General features: G+C 34.8%; 1 protein-coding gene and 1 long non-coding RNA gene across 2 annotated transcripts; one reads left to right on the top strand and one right to left on the bottom strand.

Moving 5' to 3' along the window:
- Positions 1-69: 69 nt before the first annotated feature.
- LOC123539248 (uncharacterized) lies at positions 70-19622 on the bottom strand. The gene is made up of 3 exons (XM_045323807.2): positions 19414-19622; positions 7900-8797; positions 70-2646 (listed from the first exon to the last, which is right to left on the bottom strand). Exons 2-3 carry the CDS (start codon positions 8366-8368, stop codon positions 2378-2380), a joined length of 738 nt encoding a protein of 245 aa, XP_045179742.2. The 5' UTR covers positions 8369-8797; positions 19414-19622; the 3' UTR covers positions 70-2377.
- LOC128550723 (uncharacterized) lies at positions 15319-16754 on the top strand. Its single transcript, XR_008368396.1, has 2 exons — positions 15319-15905; positions 16245-16754. It is a non-coding gene; the product is annotated as an uncharacterized LOC128550723 (long non-coding RNA).
- Positions 19623-24121: the final 4499 nt, after the last annotated feature.

The raw sequence follows: 24121 nt of genomic DNA, 5'->3' as shown, positions 1-24121 counted from the left end.
TAGAAGAAGATATTTCAGAACCCCCCCCCCCCCCCCCCCCATACAGCTTATGAATTAATAACATTGCTTGACCTAGCTAAAATGTTTTTTAGTTTAATTAGCAGTTGTTTTTGCTTACAATGTTTCGCAATAAGACACGATAATTTAAGGAACTTCAGTCTATCGCGTGTTGTTATTTTTGTACTTATGACGAAATATGTCAAAACGTGATCACTTTCAAACTCCGAAATTGTCAAATGACATTTATAAAACATTTCCATAGTATATATTTACATTATGTAAATTTATACTATGGATATGTTTTCTATGACATATATTGTGTATTGTAACATTGTGACTGTCATGTTATGTTTTGACGATGACCGTATGCTTTTGAAGTTTTGAAAGCATTTGTTTTATAAATGGCGAGTTAGTCAGTGGAGCGGAAGAATCGAATCTCCAAATGATGGATGATTTTTATAATGGCCAATATTTCCCACAATTTGGTACCCTTTCCATTTCACCAGAGCATGAAAGTATTCAGTACAATGACTGAATGATTAACTGTTTTATCAGTTGTTTGTTTACCAAAGGCTTTTGAATTTTACCTGGCTTTCTGGCTGAAAAAGCATTTCAAACTGGAACTGAATCATTTGATTAATTACGCCTATTTCTATAAATAACATATTCAATTGCGTGTACATGATGATGATGATGATGATAATAATGATAATAATAATACCTTAATTCAAACAAACAGTCATGATCTGCTGTTATCTCAAATAAAACAATTATAAAAAATAATAGATAAAAAATAAAACTAAAACTAAAATTATGCCATGAAGTCTATAAAATATTGTGTCTTAAGATTCTTTTAATGTATCAAGTGATTTACTTTTGTGTAGTTCTAACGGCAGTTCATTCCATAGATTTGCACCAAAAAGGACAAGTTCTATCATTAAATGTTAAATAAATCAATTAAATACTAAACAATCAGCAATCCGTTTGATGACTGATGCAGATGTTGCCAATACAAGTAGCCATATTAAACGCCGCAAGTATATTCAAACGAAAACAAAATACCTTGATGAAAATGAAAGAAACGTAAGCCTTATACATGGTAAAAGTTAAAATATCTAAACATTAGTGTCGGCCGGCAAAAGCTATACATTGACAGCCAAGGGGAAGAAAAGCATACAATTTCAATCGTTTATGTCTCAAAGGGTTGTGTAACTCTAAAACAATTTCATATCATTTTCGAAAATTATCAGATTGTTTTGTTTGGTTTTTGTTCGGCTAAACGTCGCTCCGATATAGAACATATGGTTACTTTTAGCATTTTATGGTGGAGGAATACCCCAGACATCCCTTCTAATATTACATCAGGCACGGGAACCATCAATCTTCCGTAAGTCGTTACAAGAAAGAATTCTACATTCGACATCTAAGCGACGAGTGCAAAAAATAAATGAAGTCTGCGACATTAAACACTCTGCCTCTGTGGCCCCTTTTACTTGACAGAGCTGTATGCAAAAACAATTATACTGTGTCGCCAAGAAAGCAAAGCCTAAAATATGTTTAAGCAGCAGGTTCGCGCAAAAAAGCGTACGCGAACAATGTGAATACTTTTCTCTTGTGGTTTGTGTAGTTTGTTATATTGTCTTAAATATTTATTATCATTTTTCAAAATCATGAACTTTACAATCGGTGTAATGTGGCGTAGGCACCGCTAATCGTCATAAACTCCTTCAATGTTATAATGCCGCTAAATGTCATAATTTTCTGCTAAACGTAAAACAACTGCTTAATGTTATAATATTTGTTTCCAAAGCTTAAGTACTTTCTATCTTAGTAGATATCTGATGATATTTACAACATCTGTATATTTCAGTACAATATTTATATAACAGTACAGAACATTGCCCGGTGATCCCCTTGTGCTTTGGAAATATGTACAATTTGTTATTCAACTTCAATTTATTTTCACTACATATTTGGTGATAACTAATGTAGCCTATATGTTTTTCTTGAATCACGTAGCCTATATGTTTCCTAATGTCGCGAATCCTTGAGGAAAGATATAATTTGGATTGGCTTTGTCGTCAATAAATGATACTTTATCTGAACCATTTTACAATGCCCATGTTTGCATGACCGTGGAGAAAGATTGCATTCTTTGAACGTTGCTTTTTTCTTGTTGTTGTTAATGGAATCTTGTCTTTAGTTTTTCTCTATGTTTGGAAAGATCTTTTCACAAGTATTTCCAAGATGTTAAACAACAAATTTTGTTCACTGTACAGTAAAATATATACAACTTTTAAGAAACTGAGAGAAATTTTAATGTTTTGTGAGACAGCAGAAAATAATCAGTGTCATGTACAAGTAAACGGGCAATAGATTAAGATGGTCTTGGTTTCCAGTAGATGTCGTCAAATGTCCACATATCACTTTGAAGCGGGTCTAATTGAGTATTGTTTATAAAAGAATATGGTACAAAACCACGCCTAGTCAACATTTCTAACATCTTTTGAATGTTTTCAGGTGGACAAGCCGCTCCATATTTGTCCTTATACAACCGCATCACAATCCATTCCATCGAGATGAATATCACATTGAATCTGTCAAATATTACGTCTGCCTTCTCGAGTGCTCGACATTCGTGTCCTTCTAAAAGTAGATAAAACAGTCCTTTAGTACACTTTGGATGTAATTTGTATATTCAACAATTTGCTAATTATTTCAACTAAGAATTCAAATATAGTTCAGAACAGTTAAATTTATTGTTGCTACTGACAATTACCACGAAGGGGCCGTATCAGGATAAGCATTAATCTATATAATTATTACTTTAATTTGTATTTGTACATATAACCAGTTGCTATTTATAGTAAATTAGAACATATTTATCATATCAAATATTTCTTAACGCGAAACTATATACAATAAAAAATTCGATAAATGGTTTTCATGCGATTAGAAAAAACTGAGGCTTCTTTCCTTTCAAACTTCTTTAGACACACGTTTAAACTAGTTTTCCGTATATATTTCTCAACTTTTCAAAATGTATATATTGACATTCAAAAGTTTTACTCCATTAACTGGTTCGCTATATTTTCATAACAAGTATACAGAAAAAGATCAGCCAATACGTATAGCGTTTACTGGCGTTGAATTTCCTGCGGAAAATTTCTGGAGTAAAGTCTATAATAGGGAATTCATACAAAACGATATATCGTCTAATATTGTCTTTATTATATCTAAAACAACATTTATTTCTACTCCAGAATGCATACAATAAAAGTCTTTTTTTTCTACCACAAGATTACAAACCTGAAATAAGTATATTTCCTAATTAAATACGGACTCGAAAATTTTAGATTTTATCATTCCTTATGAGTCATTTGAAATTACTGTATTTGAATAAAGCGTTTAGTCTGAAGGCAGTATTAGAACTAATAAAAAACAGTGATAACTCTTCTACTTCTGAACAAGGCATGTGAGTACCCAGATTCTTCGTAAATCGTTTCCTGTCTGATTATCATAATTTCGATTAAAAGTTGGTGCAGGGAGTTAAAACAATAAATGCTGAAAAGGCATGGCTGAAACAGTTTTGACTGGAATTTTTATGGTAAATTTATATTTTCATGGGATTCTTCTCCAGTATGCATTTTCGGCATCCTTCGGCCATAACAGAAAATTACTTTTGTAACAACGGGGGAATACGGAGACTACGGAAACAAACGGAAGTTACCGATTGCCATTACGGATGCCTTAGAACTCCATAATTAAAAAAACCCACACATTTTATATACAACTGGCAACAGACAGACCCAAAAGAAATTAATGCTAAACAAGCACATTTTGAAATCCATAGTGACATCCCTTAAAAATTCTTCCGACAATTCTAGACGTTGTTATCAAGCGACGTTACGAACGTCAACAGTACAGTATCACTCTAAAGGATGAAGTAAATTAAGTTATTATTTTTTGTTTGTTCTGGGTTTAACGCCGTTTTTCAACAGTATTTCAGTCATGTAACGGTGGGCAGTTAACCTAGCCAGGATTTTGTACCAGTACAAACCTGTTCTGCGCAAGTAACTGCCAACTTCCCCACATGTATCAGAGGTGGGGGACTAATGATTTCAGACACAATGTCGTTTATCACATAGTCACGGAGAACATACGCCCAGCCCGAGGATCGAACTAACGACCCCGCGATCCGTAGACCGACGCTCTACCTACTGAGCTAAGCAATTAAGTTATATATGGTAGGTAATAAATATGTAACAAGATGCCAGAATGTCACAATATATGCCCGTCATAGCAAATTTCTTTACACTAGCACTTATATATGCATATGGATGTTTTTATAAATAATAATTCTGTATAAAATAAGTCCACAAAAAACACCTTACCAGGTAGTGGTATGTCAAAATACACCTAAAATTGGATATAACATGTATGTTGTTATAACAATTCAGTGATAACTGGTCATGTCCGTCAGGTGAAAAATACCTGTTTATTATTGTGTTTAAATAGAACCAAAACTTCATTTTGCAAAAATGAACAGCCTTGATCTGCTCGATATTCCACAAAATGTATCTGACAAAAATGAGACGTTTAAGGCAAAGTGCCGCCACTATTCCTCTGTTATATCAGGAAGCTACCGGATAACATCAAATTTCGTCACACCCTTGAAGGTAATTATTGAATATTTATTTGATGAAATAATAAAATTTGTATTAATTTTGAAGTACTGTGTATATTTTTTATCAAAACTGTACATTTATGTTCGTGTTAACTTAACATTATCGTTAAGAATGATAAATACCTCGTATTTCTGAATTTTAATATGAACATTGGGTCATACAGCTGTACCTGTCTGTATAGACCAGCCTCGGAAACAGCAACAATGGCCTTTGTTGAAAGGCAGTCTCTCTTAACAGGTGAACTATCATTGAAAACAGTTGGATGGTAGATTAAATAGGTGGTCTTTTGCGACATGTTTTGTTATAATGGTATCTGTTAGCAGCAGGTGGTCTTTAACCCATGTTCGACTGTCTGTATGTTATAGACATATCATTTTACTACAAAATTTAACATTCACCATAAACTGACAATAATGATTAAAACATAATGATAATATTTTCAGAGAAAGCACAGAGAAATTCATTTGGACACTGTTGGCCGAAAATTCCAGGACAGTCCATTGAGTCCGAAGATATCAGGCTTTATAAAGCAGGTCGGAACCAAATACAGTCATAGCGACCCGAAACAGAAGGAATCAATGAATGCACTTGTGAATTTAATAGCTGGTGATCTTCTACCATTATCTACTGTAGACAGTCAGTACTTCAAGTGTTTTGTTGCAAGTCTGGATCCAAAGTTTCAGGTTCCCAGCAGAAGACACCTCTCATCAAAGGTTATTCATGAAAAAGCTAGGCTTATAAGTAATACCGTGAAGTCACAACAAAAGCGAGCTGAAAACATTTGTTTGACTATTGACCTTTGGTCCAATAGATCTATGAAAGGATTTCTAGGAATAACTGCACATTATATATTGGACTGGGAAATGAAGTCTGCTATGATTGCGTGTAAACGATTCAAAGGAAAACACACCGCTGAAAACATTCTTCACGAGTATGAAGACACTATTTCAAGTTTTGACATAAATGATAAGATATTTTATGTAATAAGTGATAATGCCTGTAACATGATAAAGGCCTTCAAATGTCCAATTCCTGGATTCTCCTCCCCTAGGAAGAGCAGCAAAGATGACGAGTGTGATGATGATGATGATGATGATGAATCTTGCGATGATAACGATTCTGATCATGACTCATGCCACGAACAAGAGGTTGTATCAAGCAAGGCAAGTCTGCTTTAAAACATTGAATCAACATTTCCTCAACATAAGAGATGTTATGCACACAGCTTAAAGCTTGTCACCAAGGATGGATTAGATGAATGTGGAGCCAACTTCAAAAAGGTCATAGCAAAGGTCTCAAAGATTGTTGCACGTGTAAGGAAATCTATTCACGCCTCAGAAATTCTGGAAGATGAAAAGCGCTTACGCAAGCTAATGCAACCAGATGGAATAGTCAATTGACAATGATCCGTTCTGTAAGGTCTGTTCCTGAAGAAAAGCTTTGCGAGCTTCGCCTAGCTGTACAGCTTTCTGCTTACGACAGAAAGATCTTAAATGAACTTAGCAGCATCCTGGAACCTTTTGAAAAAGCAACCATTATGTTACAAACAGAGAGGACTGCTAGTGCAAGTATGACCATACCTGTCACATTGGGTCTAAAGCAACATCTGAAAAGTGTCAAGCATGATTACAGTAACAAATTTGTCTCAACACTTCAATCGTCAATCAAAAAAAGGATGTCACATTATGAATCGGATGAGTGTTATACAATTGCAGCAATTTTAGATCCAAGATTCAAATTACGCTGGAGCAGACCTGAATCTGTTGGACATCATATCAGCAAGCTGAAGGACAAAGTTGCTGACGTTTGCTGTGTGACTTCAGACTCAGATGCCTGTTCCCCACCTACCAAGAGAGTAAAGTCTGACGATTTCTTCAGCTTTCTACCTGAATCTACACCAACACGCAAAAGAAACCAATCAGGTGTTATACATGAGGTAGACTCCTATTTAGATGAGCCTCATTTGGATTCAAAGGAGGATCCATTAGTTTACTGGTGAAAGAACAATACTGCATACCCCTCATTGGCAAAATTGGCCACCAAATATTTGTCAATACCTGCAACCAGTGCACCTGTTGAAAGATTATTTAGCATTGCTGGGAAAGTGTTTAGGCCAGACAGAATGCGTCTCACTGATAAAACATTTGAAACTCTTATGATATTGAAGTGTAATGGTGAAATGTGATGGCAAGCTTTGTATAATAGTGTATAAGTATCTCTGATGAATACAGACTATATAAAGACATGACATGATCGTTTATTAAATAATGCATGCTTTAATTGTATACTGTTGATTTCTGATATATATGCAATAGCTTGTATGAAACTATAATGTATACTGCTTTGTATTGTACATAAATATGTGTCATGGTGATTAAATCATCAAAATTGAGTAAAATGTAATTGTAATTTAATGCATTACAATGTCCAAAGTAATTGTAATTTAATGCATTACAATGTCCAAAGTAATTGTAATGTAATGCATTACAAATGTGAAATGCATGTAATTGTAATTTAATGCACTTTTTTGGCAATGTAATTGTAATTTAATGCATTACAGCTCAAGTAATTCACCCCATGTCTGATGTTGTACCACAGAAGAGTTGTCTCGATTTTCTCTAAGGCCAGTAAAAAGATAGTAACAATACAAGCTATTTATAGAAAAACAAAGGGAAGTAATTCTAAAAACACGGGTGCCAAATGGTGTTAAACATTTGTGCCTAGTTACATCGAAATCTCTCCATTAATGAAGAAGAAATGCTCCGGACAAGGTCATTCTTGTAACTGACCTTTGGTCCTTTAAGTGTGACCTTGAACTTAGACCTAGAGACCTGGTTCTTGCGCATGACACTCTGTCTCATAGTGGTGAACATTTGTGCCAAGTTACATCAATCCCTCCATGCAGGAAGAAGAAATGTTCCGGACAATGTCATTCTTGAATTTGACATTTGACCTCTAAGTGTGACCTTGGCCTTAGACATAGGGACCTGGTTCTTGCGCATGACACTGTCTCATGATGGTTTACATTTGTGCAAGTTACATCAAAATCTCTCCATGTATGAAGAAGAAATTCTCTGAACAAAGTTTGTGGACGCCGCCTGACCGCCTTTCCGTTTCCGTTTCTTCACATCCAATGTAATACATTTTTCATATACAACACATAAACATACATATATATAATACAAATGCACATATAAAGTATATATATTACCTATGTCTATTTTCATGACGATATCTTTCGTTTGGATGAGGTTCGCTAAATCATTCAAAGTAATACTGTTCGCAGAAAAGCGTTGATTATTTTCAACATTTTGGTTTTCAAGAACAAGTCTTGCCGCACCTTGGTTGTTTGATCGCGGAACATAGAAATGTAATTCACTTCGACTATTCGATATTGCATTATTTACAACTGTTATTTTGTTTTCGAATTTGTTTAAATGAATGGAATGAACAAGTTTCTGAATATGCTGATCCCATGGCTCCACTGACACAACATTTTGTCCTATGGATGCTGCAAGTAAACTGAAATACCCCATATTAGCTCCTATATCAATAAATGTCATCTTTCTACCTTGATTAAGAACGTCATAAATTATTCGAGTAACTACTGGTTCCCATTGACCAGTTCTGTGTATATCTCCAGACACAAAGGCATCTTTATCTAACTCCCAAGTGCACATAGTAAAGACAGATGGTGTGCGCGTATTGACACACAAAGACGTATTACTAATAATGTGAATTGGAGATGTTATATATATTTACGATACTTGAAACTCTGGGAATATTAGATCTTGGTTTAACCACTTGATTGACAGGTATATAAGCATGATCTAATTTATCCAGCAGTAGTTTTTTGAATATTTCTGTACTAATTTGTACTTTCTCGTCGTTAATCCTGGAATTGATGGTTTGTATATTATCCGGCTTGATCCGTTTGTTCCCTGTATCGATCTGTAAATTATCGATGTTTAATTGTTCTTTTCCTGTGTTGGTCTTTACAATATTAGTCAAATTCCGTTCATTTTCATTCTCAGTGATAGTAGATGCATAGTCAATTTTCATGTCTTTGTTTATACTCATCCGAGTAAAAGCAAAAATCGCATATATACCTGAAATGAAGACAAAATATGATAAAATAGAGAATATAATCACATTGAGAGTTTAAGTTATACAATTTTTGTGATATCAAGAGATCTTTAAAGAAGATAATATGCAAGGGTAGATTTCTCGGAAGCATACAGCACCGAAAACACAGCCTCAGAGCCACGCATTTGCAAAGTAGGCCCACAACAAAAAGAAGCTTTAATGGAAAAATATTACAGACTGGTTGCTTCAAAAATCTAACAAGTATATATGAATTTATGCCAAATATAGATAGAGGGGGTGGAAATGGTAAGTGGTAAAAAAGGGAGTGGGGTGGGGGGGGGGGGGGGGGGAAAGTAGAATAGGGATAAAAATACAAAGGGAATGCTACGTTCCTTAATCACAGTTACACTAGAACGTAAACCACGTAAAGACATCCTAACAACTAAGTTTGTTCGTGTTATCTGTACCGGCTGTTTAATTTTTTCTCGAATTGAAATACCGGAACGTGTTTGTATTGTTTGTTTATTTGTTTAGTTTTGGCGGACTGAGAGTCATAACGACACGACTTTTCAAGCTTTTGATGTTGGAAGAAGACCCAAGGTGCCCCTCCAGGCTTTATTTCTTGAATGTGCGGTTAGAAAAATAGTAAGCGCATTGCCGCTTTATACTTTTCCTGAAGTCTCAGTCATAATTGTTGCGCAGCAACTTATTTATCTTTTTAGACATGAATAAAGTTACTAAAATCTGTTTGTCTTGTTGTTTTTATTGTTGTTGATGGTGGTAGTGTTTGATTTATTCATTTGTATCATTAAAATCCATCATATATCATCAACAAGTTCTTTACATTCAAAAATAGATAATCTCATCCAGATTAATGCCAATATGTCCGACATTTAGATCAAGTTTAAGCCAGTGAGCTGTCGTAAAAAGTAAACATTCAGTTGACAATGGGTGATAAGCAGTTTATGTCTGTAAATATATTCGGATAATCACAAATATGTTAACAGAAAGTCAAACAGACGAAGTGTTCTAGGCAGTATGCATTTATATATAAATGTTACTTAAATGGACTGATAATATGTAGAAAAAACACTCAAATCCTTATTTTCTGTGTGTTTTTTTTTAAATTTAGCCATTTTGATGTTCGTTTCTGGTAATTCTTTTTAGTATCACTAAATTATGGTAGCTCTACATGGGAATTAACTGAAAGACAACAGTGAAGATGTTAGTCAGCATACTACAACGGCATCGTTTTAGACAGGTTTCCTCCTTTTGGATCTTCTTCATCTTTAAATTATTTGCTTGTTTATTTTACCTGCCTTTTGCATTTCTTTTCCATCTGAACATAGTCAGAGCAAAAAATAGAGAAATGTATACAGCATTGTTCTAAAACATCTCTATAACATCTGAGGAAAAATCATGTGACACTTTATTAGGATCAAATTCCTACCTCGTTCTTCGCTTTTGAATCAGTGATTAACATGTAAGTGTCTTAATGCATTTTATTAATTTTGTCTTAAAATAAACGGTAGTCTTTAGCTAGTAATGGACAGTTTTATGCTTTTTATATTTTGAAGGTTAAAGATTAATGCTGCATGTATACTGATTCGGTCGTTCCACTTTATTATGACTATGCCCCTTATATCTCTGCATAGAAAGGCATGTAAATTCTATTTTTAAATTTTAACATATCGGCTTTATAAGAAGAGACATAAATAAAACTATTGCCTTGACCTTACATGACTTGTTTGGTCTTTTTGTGAAATATAATGTGATACAGCTCGTGTGTGTCACTATTCACATGTCAACATCTAACTTACATGTGTCAATATTACTTTACTCATGTTGAAAATTTGATGAAAAGTTGTTTTCGATTCGTTTTGGCACTGAAGTAGACATAAATACTGAAAAATCATTGCCGAAGTAGATTTATTTGGATTCATAACATTTTCATTTTTGCGGTGTTCATCTTTTTTGTCCTTGGACCTTTTCTTTTTTTAATTTATGTAAATGACATAGCTTAAAATCTTTTAAGCATTACCCGTTTGTTTGCAAATGACAGCTCCTTACATATAACTTCTAATGATGTAAATTATATAGAATCTGTATTAAACAGAGATCTAACCACAACTATGTTGATTGTAATAAATATTAAGGTTTACCTTAAATGTCCGATCTTAAATAGCAGGAATATTTAGATGTAACCTTATCGTCTGATCTTAAATGGCACGAGCATATCAGCCACATCGAAAGTTTTTAGTTCTATGACAGCAATAAAATTCAAGTTAAGAAGATCTGCTCTAAATCAAATTTACATTTCAAATATGAGATTTATATATGAATATGCATCATTCCTTTTGGATGGATGTACTGTACAACAAAAACAATTCTTAGAAAAATAGCAATATGAAGCGCGTATTGTTACAGGATTAACAAGGTCTGTCTCAATACAAGATCAAGTTCAAGAAATAGGATGGGTCTCCTTAGAAGACAAACAAAATATTCAAAAGCTTATTACAGTATATAAAGCCAGAAATAGTCTACCTCCCTGAATTCTTGGCAGATATTTTCCTCTTCTTGGAGCAGAGATATCTAATTACCCTTTGAGTAACAATGATAACTATGTAACAATAGCTCAAAGAACTCATTCATACCGTCATTTACCGATCTATTGAATTCATTAGATATAGATATAACACAATTGATTATGTTGTTCCCATGCTCTGGATTTAACATTTTAATGAAGAAATTCCAGTACTCAGAGCAAACATTTACCTAGTGTAATTTTCGGCAGTGTCTCACTGCCTTCTTCAGCACTGACTGACCGGTTATGGTAGGTCACGTGACGTAGGAAGGTCACGTGATCGGAGGAGAGGTCCGTAGACGGGGGGAAGCTCCAGGCCCTCGTCTCGATTGAGCGATGGTCTCCGCTGTTTTATTTATTGAGCGATGGTCTCCGCTGTTTTATTTATATAAAATAAAACAGCGGAGACCATCGCTCAATCGAGACGAGGGCCTGGAGCTTCCCCCCGTCTACGGACCTCTCCTCCGATCACGTGACCTTCCTACGTCACGTGACCTACCATAACCGGTCAGTCAGTGCTGAAGAAGGCAGTGAGACACTGCCGAAAATTACACTAGGTAAATGTTTGCTCTGAGTACTGGAATTTCTTCATTAAATATAAAACATTCTAAATCCCTGAATATATTTAAATCAAGATTAAAAGATATGTTCAAACCACCAAAATGCAATCAACGGGGTGTGGTAAAAAGTGTCTTAATTATTAACTCAACTAACCTTGAATAGATGCCTGACAAACGGGTGTTTGGGCCATTCTAATTTAAATTGATACTTAGAATTCACCATAATACATATCATAAAAATAGTGATAACGAAAGCTCGAGAAAAACTACTGTCATCCGAAATGTGTGCAAGTAATCGTGAAAGTATGGAAGCCCTGGAGGGACAATTGATTTCCGTACTTCCCACTTCTGACTTCTAACTTTTGCACTTCTCACTTCCAACTTCTTGACTTCCTATTTCCTACTTCTAACTTCCACACTTCTGACTTCTAACTGCCGCACTTCTCACTTCCAACTTACTGACTTTCGACTTCTGATTTCCAACTTCCACACTTCTTACTTCCGACTTCTTGACTTCTTACTTCCTTCTTCTAACTTCCTGACTTCCGACTTCCAACTTCCGCACTTCTGACTTCCTACTTCCTGACTTCTTACTTCCGACTTCCACACTTCTTACTTCCAACTTCCACACTTCTTACTTCCGACTTCCAAAGAGGGAAAGTTGGAAGTCAGAAGCGCGGAAGTTGGAAGTCGGAAGTCAGGAAGTTAGAAGTCAGAAGTGTGGAAGTTAGACGTCAGAAGTTAGAAGAGGAAAGTAAGAAGTCGGAAGTAAGAAGTGTGGAAGTTGGAAGTCGGAAGTAAGAAGTCAGGAAGTTGGAAGTCAGAAGTACGGAAGTTGGAAGTCAGGAAGTTAGAAGAAGGAAGTAAGAAGTCAAGAAGTCGGAAGTAAGAAGTGTGGAAGTTGGAAATCAGAAGTCGAAAGTCAGTAAGTTGGAAGTCAGAAGTTAGAAGTCAGAAGTGTGGAAGTTAGAAGTAGGAAGTAAGAAGTCAAGAAGTTGGAAGTGAGAAGTGCAAAAGTTAGAAGTCATAAGTGGGAAGTACGGAAATCAATTGTCCCTCCAGGGCTTCCATATGAAAGTCATTTTAAGAACATGCCATCCCCATGCTTAACCATACAAGGCAAACCCGATATCATTCAATTTTACACTGAAACTAAGTACAGAAATATGTATCTGCTGTGTTAATTTACCCAAACTACCGTCAGATGTCAAAGGTAACATTTCACACCTATTTTTATAGCAGAAAAACGCATTATCCTACACGCAAACACATGGTTTGTTCTTTATTGCGAAGTAAACAATACAAAGGTTTACATCTACAAAGTAATGCTGGCTATTTCTAGTTTTATATCTCTCTCGATTTTTTTTCAGGGTCACCATGACTTCAAGATAACGAATTTCGGTTGTATTAATTAATCTTTATTGTATTTTACAACAAACCCAAAAAACACAATTAAAACTGTTCTCTTCATATAAAGTACTTAAAGATTAATGGATAAAGGTACACAACTAAGCCACTTTAAATTGATGTACTAAACCATTTGTCTCCCCTAGTTTGATTTTCATGCTTAAAGGACATCAGCGGTGGCATCGAGTACATCTGTTTTTTATATACATATCTGATTTATACATCAAACGTGCTTTAACTTGAGTTTTAATCTACTGTTAGTCACATTTACCTTTTTCAGAATGTAATTCTAAATATAGACACAGCTTTTTGAATAATGAGAACATTATGTATACGTAACGTTGTTTCTTTGCTTAAACCATGTTGATATTTTTGCTTGTTTCTTAGGCCAGTATTTTTTTATCTTTAGTTTTACCGACCCGCCGACCCTAAAATTTTGGAAAGTGAAAAAAAAAAAAAGTATGATTCCAAAAAAGAAAAAAATCAAAAGTGGCCAAAAATGACAACACACGAGAGATCCGCTGACTGACCGTAATTAAAACGGTACCGGAATGGAAATCGTGCGGCTTTTATACCTAGTCGCTCAAGCGCTTATCGCACACTGACTATCGAGTGAAAAAACATCAAAATAAAAACATGACTAGTTCAATATCTTGGCTTGGTTTGGTGTTTTACTCAAAGGCAGAGGATAAAAGAGTAAACAAATTTGTTAAAGTAAGTCCTGGAGAAACTATTGACGATGTCATAGCTTGTAATGTACCGTCGGAATTAACAAACCACGAGACAGATGAAATTACGGCGTCTTCCAAGTTTGACGAACAATGTTCCAAAAAAAATGATTACTTGTCAACATGACATGCCAGTTGACATTATTCTGCAGAATGACTTTAAATACATACAGTGCAAAATGAAACCTGGGACAGCATCTGCGGCCTCTGACAGATGTAGTAGCACACCTGCCAAATCTACAGCATTTGACGTTCTAATGAGTATGAGACGCAGTTACTCATTCCTACCAAAACCAAGGTATATTCACAGTATAAATCAGAACTTTAAATAGTATGAAACTCATAATTTTTACCAGCTTAAAGGTTTCTCATACATGTATGAAAATGTTCACATTTGGTATATGAAAATGCTCGGACCTTTTTATGTCAGACGGTCAATAGCTATACATAGCTGTTGTCTATATATGTAACACCGACTTTAATAAAAAATGTATCTTATACCTGTAGACAACTTTTACAGAGCAGGTTAGAGGTCCGGTAATCAGTATGAATATCAGAAATGTATTTACAAACAGGAGACTATATTTTATCGTTAAAATCAGGAAGATGATGAGGTGTTGCACTTTTCATTACCTCTCATGAACAGACTCAATCAAACCGAGTCTGCTATTATTCTTCTTGGTTGCATTCTTTGCTTCCAAAGGATCTTTTTTACAGATTTTATTAACTATCACAACAGCAATCTTTAAGTGCCATGTGGCGGCTGTAAAAAGTCTCCCCGTACTTGGATTCAGTGTTGTTATATTTTCTGGTCCTTTGGGATCATGGAGTATATTCAACATATGTGTAGTAGAGTTCCGCTTAAGCCGGTGCTAGGGGGCGTGAGAGGTGTTGCACATTTCATTACCTCTCATGAACAGACTCAATCAAACCGAGTCTGCTATTATTCTTCTTGGTTGCATTTTTTGCTTCCAAAGGATCTTTTTTACAGATTTTATTTTCAATTATAACACGATCCGATTCATTTTCCTATTAAACAAAGAAGGAGGAAAGCAGTGAATTATCATACAACAAATCACTGTTCTGACGTCACAATTATTACGTCATGGCGCCAAGCGGCATATAGGCGCGCTGGAAAAGAAACCGACTGAAAACGGGCAAATATTTAATGCATGTCATCAAGGATGTACTTTAAAATCTTTTATAACGTGTTAGAATCGAAATAATATATCTCATTTAGTGATTTGCTCTTGAATAAATCGTGTTGTTGTTGGAAGTTTGCTTCATCACTTTATTATCTGATAGAGCTTGAAACCCAATTAATACATAGATTTAGGTGTATTGAAACAGAATTTAATTTGAATATGTAGTAGTAACCCTACATTATCTGCTCTTTGTAAAATACTTCTTAAATGCATTGTAGGTGGGGTTTACACCAATGTTGTCTCTGATTTGATTTTAATGGTTTTATAAGAGTTTTAAGATATGAGCTTACTTTAATTAGTTATGGAGGGCTGATAATATCAGTCACCTCTTACTGTTTTTAATACAGATTAATGAATGACACTACAGCAATAATGTTTTGGATGAAGAAGCAATATTTAAATTCTTCCTTCTTATTTTTTAGCCAAAGTTCGAGGCTTTGTACTATGTGTGGAGTGTGGTAAGAGGAGGGTGGTTTATTGTAAGACCAGGCTGACACGACCACAGGAACAACTAATAATACGTGTCCAGGAGGAGTTGCTGTATGTTTGTGGTAATCCACTCTTTCCTGGAGGACCTATGCAAGACATCCTTATCGTAAGAGAAGGATTGAGTTGTTCATCCCCAATAGAGGTGTCTTATTATGCTGGTAGGCATTCTTGTTTTAGAAGTGCATATTAAACATAATATTATGGTACATGTGCTGGTGCTATGCCCTTAGCATATTAAAGAACCAGAAGGTCCAATCAGTTAAAGTTATGCTAAAGTAGCTTGCCACTGGCATAAAGCTGGAAAGTTGCAAAAAAAGGTTAAAAAAAGTAAATCAATATAATGTCTTGTTTTAATAGATTATCTTTTATAGAGTTGCCATACTTTTAATATGTATAATATAAATACTGTCGTCAAATGATGAAATAACACAACTGCATTGATATGGAATTTATTTCTTGCATTCATACATTCACACAAACTTTCAATATATTTTCAGGAATAACACAGACATTTGATGAAATATGTTTCTTCTGTGGTGATGTGGACATTTTGAGAAATGACGAGATCAACCAACTGAAGGAGGACTTCAGCATTGTCAGACCAATTTGCAATACATGCTTTACTGTCAATCATCTCAAACCAGCCACTAGGAATGCAAAAAAAACCAAAAAACAGAAGACAAATTAAAATTAATACACAAAATATGTATAGATCATAGAAACTTTCTACAAAACATTATTAATACGTAAAAAAGGTTATATTTTTTAATGGTGCTGATAAGGTCAGAGTTTTATATGTGACATGTGTTTGCCTTGTAAAAGTGTAATGTTGTAAGGAAAGTCATATGTGAAGTTCGGAGTAACTGTAAATATTTGAATGGAAGTTTTGGAGTGGCATTTTTAAAAATAGGTTATATTTTAATGGTGCTGATTTATGTGACATGTGTATGCCTTGTATTAAAGTGTAATGTTGTATATTTCATTTTATAATAAAATGGAAAGTCGTATGTGAATATTATTTAAAGTATATTTTTGAAAGTGGCATATAGTGATTTGTCTTATTAACACGTTAGAATGGAAATAATAAATCCTTTGCCATGCTTTGTTGTTGATTAGAGCAGGGTTAGTCATTTAGATGTGTGTAATTAGATCACTCCCAAGTACGGGCTCGTGATATAATTCCTACGTGTCTGAACTTCTAACCGTGTTCTAAACACAACAAAGCATGGCAAAGGATGTATTATTTCTCAGGTACACTATCATAGTCATCATGTTATAAAACAACATTTTGCGTAACTTTTTTTTTTTTCTCCTCCTACCCTACCCTTTTCGAAAAAAAATTCAGTAGAAAAAAAAAATTGCGCAACTGTTTTTTATTTTTTTTTTATTCCCTCCTCCTACTCTACCCTTTTCCAAAAAAAATCGGTAAAACTAAAAATTAAAAAATTCTGGCCTTACTCTTTCTTTATTCATCACACTACGTCAAAGGTATGCGTGTTTGTAGTCGAAATTGCGCTTACATAATGCGTATCTTCCACACTACATATTGTGATTAATATAAGGCTATATCTGAGGTCATGAATAAAACGTGCATGCATGCGTTGTAATAAGCTGTAAAATGCCGATGTATATCAATGTATAATGTGATTTAACGTCAACGTATACTTGTGGTAACACAACGGTAAGACGCTTCGGTGAATACATTAACGTATTTTGCTACCGGCAGGCTGTAAAATATTAATTGGCCGCACCATGAGAAAACCAACATAATGTATTTGCGACCAGCATGGATCCAGACCAGCCTTTACATCCGCACAGTCTGGTCAGGATCCATGCTGTTCGCTTACGGTTTCTCTAATTGCAATAGGCCTTGAAAGCGAACAGCATGGATCTTGACCAGACTGTGCGGATGCGCAGGCCGGTCTGGATCTACGCTGCTCGCAAACGCACAATGTTGGTTTTCTCATGGCGCGGCTCATTTATACTTGAAAATTACTTGTTTAAACCTTTATCAGTGCTAGTATTGATTAAAAACGGTAAATGACTCTTGCAATTAGTCATAGTTTCCAAAGCAAACATTATATAAATAACAGAGGCCGACAAGGATGATGCTGAATATTGTCAGCCTGTGAGGGTTTTAATTGTTTTCGAAGGTTTACAGTATACTATATCTCAGGAGGAGCAGACATGTGTTTTTGTTTCATTATACCGAATTCACGTCTTAAGATATTTTTCTAAAGGAAGAAGTTTGCATTAATATTCTTCAGTGGCAAAGTTGTTTGTTTTGTATTGATATATTTATAAGTATCTTTATCGTTAGTCGGGGCTGGGTTTTGAAAACGAATAATATACCGTGGTTACTAAACAAAGCGTATTCTCAGTCACTGACGAATTTTCGGACGAGGTTTTAGAAACAAATACTAGTAACACCCGGGCGTTAATAAAATAGCGTCTGGAAGTTCACAGCCACTCTGTCAATTTTATTTGAATTGGCTTTGGGAGATACTATAAACAGTTATTCACCTTGAAAGTGTTCGAAATGTAGTATAATATTTGATTTTTACTTCGGATATAAAAGGAATTGTGCCCACATTATTTAAGAAACGTATTAAAAAGTAAGTGTAAATAGTGATAACATTTATAGCAGATACACCAGTACAGATAGTTGGGGTTATTATTTTAACAAAATTATTTCATTTCATAAAATACATGTAATTATATAATGATTGTACACATTTACAGCAGTATTAATAATATTACTAAATAGGGTAACAATCATAATAATAATAATAACAATACTATTTTGACATGTTAATTCCGCTTATGTCATAAGTAGATAATTGGTCAAATGGAGTTCTATAGAAATTGATATTCAACGCAGAAGTAATATTCACCACAAAAGTGATATTCAGCGCAGAAGTGATATTCACAGCAGAATTGATATTCACAGCAGAAGTGATATTCACAGCAGAATTGATATTCACTGCAGCAGTGATATTCGCAGCAGAAGTGATATTAATTGCAGAAGTGATATTCACAGCAGAAGTGATATTCACTGCAGTAGTGATATTTTTGTAAACAAAACTGAACGCGCAATTATTAATCAAAGCAAACTCACGCGCTGGACTAAAAATAAATCTGGCAAAAAGCAGCATTTCAATAAATTCGTTAATCAACAAGCAGCCTTTTTACATATATTTTAATTCTTAAGAACAATCTAACTTAGATATTATCCACAATGTTATTTTCTAAGTGAAGTCCCAAAAAAACACTCTCTTATGATAAATTGGTGAATATACAACTCTATGAAACTGACCAAGGTGATATTGCCTAGGTGAGAATCTCCTTAATGAGGTCCTTAAACTCGGACACTCACCTAATCATCATCTATTAACTGTTTTATTTTTATAACATGGACCTTAGGACATTTAAGTTACTCAAACAATTAAAGCTGCAATATTTTGCATAGAAGTTATTCATCAGTTATGACAGTATGACCTTTTTTTTAAAAGCCAACTTTAAACACTTTCCTGAAATATTTTCTCATTAATTTCAAAATCTGATACGTTTCCGGGTTCTGTTTCAACTTGTAAGATTTATAGAGTATTCGAACTACTTTCTTTAATGATAAATTGCATCTTAATTAAACGAAAACGTTTCACTTACCTGTTAATATCAAAATAACTTCAATTAATCTAATCACTTTCGAATAAGTCATCTGTTTTATTGGATTTCTTAACATGGTTGCTTTATGAAAAAATAAGTATCAAAAACAAGAAACTATTTCCAACTGTAGTTGATATTTCATATGACATATTCACGCGACTAGAATATTAAGCGATGTCATGTAATTTTCCTATCAGTTTAATTCGGTTGTGAACAAATGGTACGTTTGTCATCTCATGGACAGAATGCGCTGTAGCATGGAGAAAAATGTACATGATGCAGTCGGCAATTTGATTTTAATTTGTTATTTAAATGACAATCTAAATTTGAAATACACGTGATTTTTGTTTTTATTGAGTTTAAAGTCGCACCGACACGATTATATGTTATATGATGACTTTGCAGCTTTGATGATGGAGGAAGTACCTAGGTGCCCCTGACAGGTAATTCAGCTGTGAACGATTAAGTGGTCAATTTGCAATGAAGATCTATTATTTAAATCAATAACATTTTTATATGAGTTATTGAAACGACAATCCAAATTCGAAATACAAGTGGCTGCTACTTTTCTATGAACAACTTAAGCGATCTGAAGACATTAGTCAGTAGTCTAAAATTCACAATAATTTTATCTAAGAGTTCTTCGCTAAAAAATTAAGTTTGCATGTCATAGGAAAACACTTGACTGCATTAAACATACCTAAAATACATAAATGATAAGTTGATACTCTTCCTCTGTATTTAATCAAAACATGCAGAAAAGAATGACATTTTATGGCTCATTTATTTGTTTAATTTGCTCCAAGTGTCATTAGGATACAGAATGACATGTTATTGAGTTAAAGCTACTCGCCCTTATTGAGTTTAAGCTACTCGCCCTTTCTTATTGAGTTGAAGTTACTCGCCCTTATTGAGTTTAAGCTACTCGCCCTTTCTTATTGAGTTGAAGTTACTCGCCCTTATTGAGTTAAAGCAACTCGCCCTTATTGAGTTTAAGCTACTCGCCCTTTCTTATTGAGTTGAAGTTACTCGCCCTTATTGAGTTAAAGCAACTCGCCCTTATTGAGTTGAAGCTACTCGCACTTGAACAAATTTTCATCATCTTCCAAATACATTTTTATACATCAGATTGAACCTGACAAACACATATACTTACAGTTTTCTCGAAGGCTCGGCATTCGTGTCAATCTAAGATATAAGATAAAAGCTTTTGACAAACTTTAATCAACAGTGCTATCAAATATTTCGTACAGATGCAAACGCACTGGTCATATTTCCTTACACCAATTATCTATCATATAATGTTTATAACAATTATGATTCGGGCACTGAAGCTACCTATTTCATTACACACTACTCAACTTTTATAACAGGTCATCTATATAGTTTTTGTCACGTACTACTCCCGCACGATAACTTAAACGACGGCATGTTTGTATTATAGCTTTATTGTTATGGTTACCATGCATCGTTGATCTCATAAAGGTTGTCAATGATAAAAGTAAAGTGCATACTGTAATGTTATACAGAAACATGTTCTGTATTGAAACGTTTTAATGAAGAAAAATCATAATTATCAAACATGTTATCGTTTGAGTTATCGTGAGGGATTTATACACCTATACTTCGTCCCACAAAAAATATGCAAAATTATGTCATGTATATGTTCACAGCATCCCACAAACGTAATTTAAAATAATGTCACATGCGTCAATACTTATTATTATCATTATTACAAGATTACAACCAGATTTATATAGCGCCCTTTTCATGATAAACACGTTCAAAGGCGCTTTACATATAGCAGACGCAGCCACACTGTGCGCGAAAGTCATCCTCTACTAGTACAGACACAGAGCGATAAAACCCGTACAACAGACAGAGAGAACGTTATAGATACAGACGTGTCCGGCTAACTTAGCCTAGCTCTTTGCGAATAGACAGTCTGGTTCTTTAACGTGCCCGCTGTATAGCACCGATACACGCGTAGCCGTCTTTCCTGGAAATAATCAGTACACGCCTCTAGTTAGGTGAGAGACACTCAGAATTTCCAGTACCTGGACCGGGATTCGAACCCCGGACCTCTGGATTGACAGTCAAGCGTGTTACCACTAGATCATCGGCCCACCTTGAACACTTCACGCAACAAAATTAATGTCATGTTCATTAACGCGTCGAGCGAAATTATGTTCTGCAAATTTACACTTCATCCCACAAAAATTATGTCATGTACACTTCATGGCGAGCATGCGTGCGAAGAGGCATGGTAATTTCTTAAAAACTAGTTCGCGCAACAAATATTTAGCGGCCAACTGACAGCGAAAGACTAGCATTGTTTGCAGATCCGGACATAATCGGTGTTCATTAATTAAGTTTAATACAGCGTGCAAAACTTATCCTGTAAAATTCTTTAGACGACTATAAACCGTTTCAAAGGTTTTCGACAAATTGTATAACTGTATGTCTCTATGGCATCTAAACAGTTGTCTTGGATAAGTATAGCCAAAAATCAAATCTGGACGTAAAGCCTGTTCACAGGTCTTTAACTTAAGAAGTTTTAGCAGTTTTTCTACTAGTTTAAAAACGCAGACCACCATGCTATCTTTCGATAACTTCGTTACAGGTAAAACTTCATATATCAGAAGAGATTTTATATCCGTGCTTGTTACAGGTGACTTCTGTGGATTGAAGGATTTGACTACTTTATAACACTTAACAATATCCGACCTTGCGGCACTTAATATTTGCATTAAATCAAATTGTGTTTTTGCAAATGACAGGCAAAATGTAGATCTGTATGTCTCGTTTCTTTTTATACCAATAGTGAAAGCTTCCTGAGACGGTGGACTTAGTATTTTGTTATTTAAACTTAGAATTTCCGAGAGTTCATCAGAGATTGGCTTCATTCTTTTGAAAATGTCACGTGATGAAATGTTTATGCTTGGAACGCAATCAACGTTTATTGGTACAGGTTCACGGTCATTATTTGTGCTCTTCCATTGTAAATACAATGTCACACAGGCTAACCGATCTTTTGTTTCACCAGTAACAATACTTAATATCCCAGAATCCGCCACTATATTGAATTTGTTGTCATACAGGTTTTTCAGTACAGGTGTTACAAGCGTTTGAAACAATGTCATTAAATTTACAGTTAACAAATTATTACTTATTATCTTTTTAAAAGGACTGTTTGTCGAATAATTGTGCGATGTGTTTAAGTATTTTAATTTAGCACAACTGACAAGTTCGTTGTCCCACATGATGGCAACATTACTGCTAGAAAAATGCGGAAAATACACTTGAAAATCAAACTCATTTGGACTTTTGATCTTAGTACCCTCACGCATGCTACCTATTGCTCGCATGTGGTTTGCAACCTGATCTCTGGGTATATGAAGCAATTCTTGATTTCTAAATGCCAAGTATACTATTTCTGCAATCATGTTTGTCACCGATGTATTGATATCTTCAGCTTCCTTTATCGACCAGTTCTTGTAAATGTCTATCTCTCGTTCATACATCTTGTTGAGACTGATCTGCAAACCTGAAAAATATTAACCCCATTTGACCGAAACTTTAAAGCACAAAGTTTGTACATTGACGTGCTCGAAACAACGGCAAAGATCCAATAAAACTATTGACGTGCTCGAAACAACGGCAAAGATCCAATAAAAATATTGACGTACTCGAAACAACGGCAAAGATCCAATAAACAATTGACGTGCTCGAAACAACGGCAAAGATCCAATGAAAATAACAACATTCCAAGAATCCAGGCTTCCCCTAAAGCGAAGTCATATAGCATCGTAACGACGGATGCATAAATAACTGACATCTATACAAAATAAAACAAAGTTAAATAATAGGCAATAACGAAAAACTACAAATAGTTATAGGCTATTAAATTTTTATCGAGAAATAGGCACAAGCCCTGCAGCGAAAATTTTGCTTTACTTATATCACGCACATGCTACAATTTTAATTATTAAAATGAATGATATGAATTTCTTCTTTAAACTTTCAGTGAGTAAACCTGAAAATATCGTCGTTAAAGAACTTTCAAACGTGATCGCATGCATGAAACTGACGTCACGAATGACGTAACGCACCCGATATGAAATTTGAACGTAAATATAAAAAATATTGATATTTCATGTTCCATTGTGACTTAACGGAATGTATAATTTAGTATGTAATAGATAGGTAATACAGTAGGACATGACATTCAGTCAGAGGAAAAAAAACTAACACCGGGGTGTTTATACGGGACATATATTTTTGATTAAAATGATAAAAAGCTTGCACCATGCTGCATTGCTACAACCTTTTTATTTTTCTGTCTAAATATCGAGATCAAATATTGCGTCTAATATAAAAATTAAACCTTCAAAAAAGACGTTTTACACTGTTTGGTCTTATATGAAATAACCCCTTTCCTGCGCTTTTTTGCAAAATGTCTTGTCTCTGTGAAAACAAAGAGAAATATCAAACAGGGAATGTCACGCACCAAAAGCGCAGCCTCCACAAAACGAACCCCCCAGCACGCAAACGCGTGCACCACACACACACACACACACACTCAAAGCTTACACATCAGGACAAAACGGACGACACACACACACACACACACACACACACACACACACACACACACTTAAAGCCAACACATAAGGACAAGACGAACAATAAGCATACACACACGCGC

The sequence above is a fragment of the Mercenaria mercenaria genome, chromosome 18 (genome assembly GCF_021730395.1).
Source record: "Mercenaria mercenaria strain notata chromosome 18, MADL_Memer_1, whole genome shotgun sequence".
Classification (NCBI taxonomy): Eukaryota; Metazoa; Mollusca; class Bivalvia; order Venerida; family Veneridae; genus Mercenaria; species Mercenaria mercenaria.
The sequence above is the reverse complement of the archived record's forward strand: the minus strand, read 5'-3'. Positions and strand labels throughout refer to the sequence as shown.

Coding starts and splice junctions, on each gene's coding strand:
- LOC123539248 (XM_045323807.2), bottom strand. CDS start 8,368: ATGTGCACTTGGGAGTTAGATAAAGATGCCTTTGTGTCTGGAGATATA. Junction 2,647..7,899: donor CGTCATGAAAATAGACATAG/GTAATATATATA, acceptor ATCTACTTTTAG/AAGGACACGAATGTCGAGCA.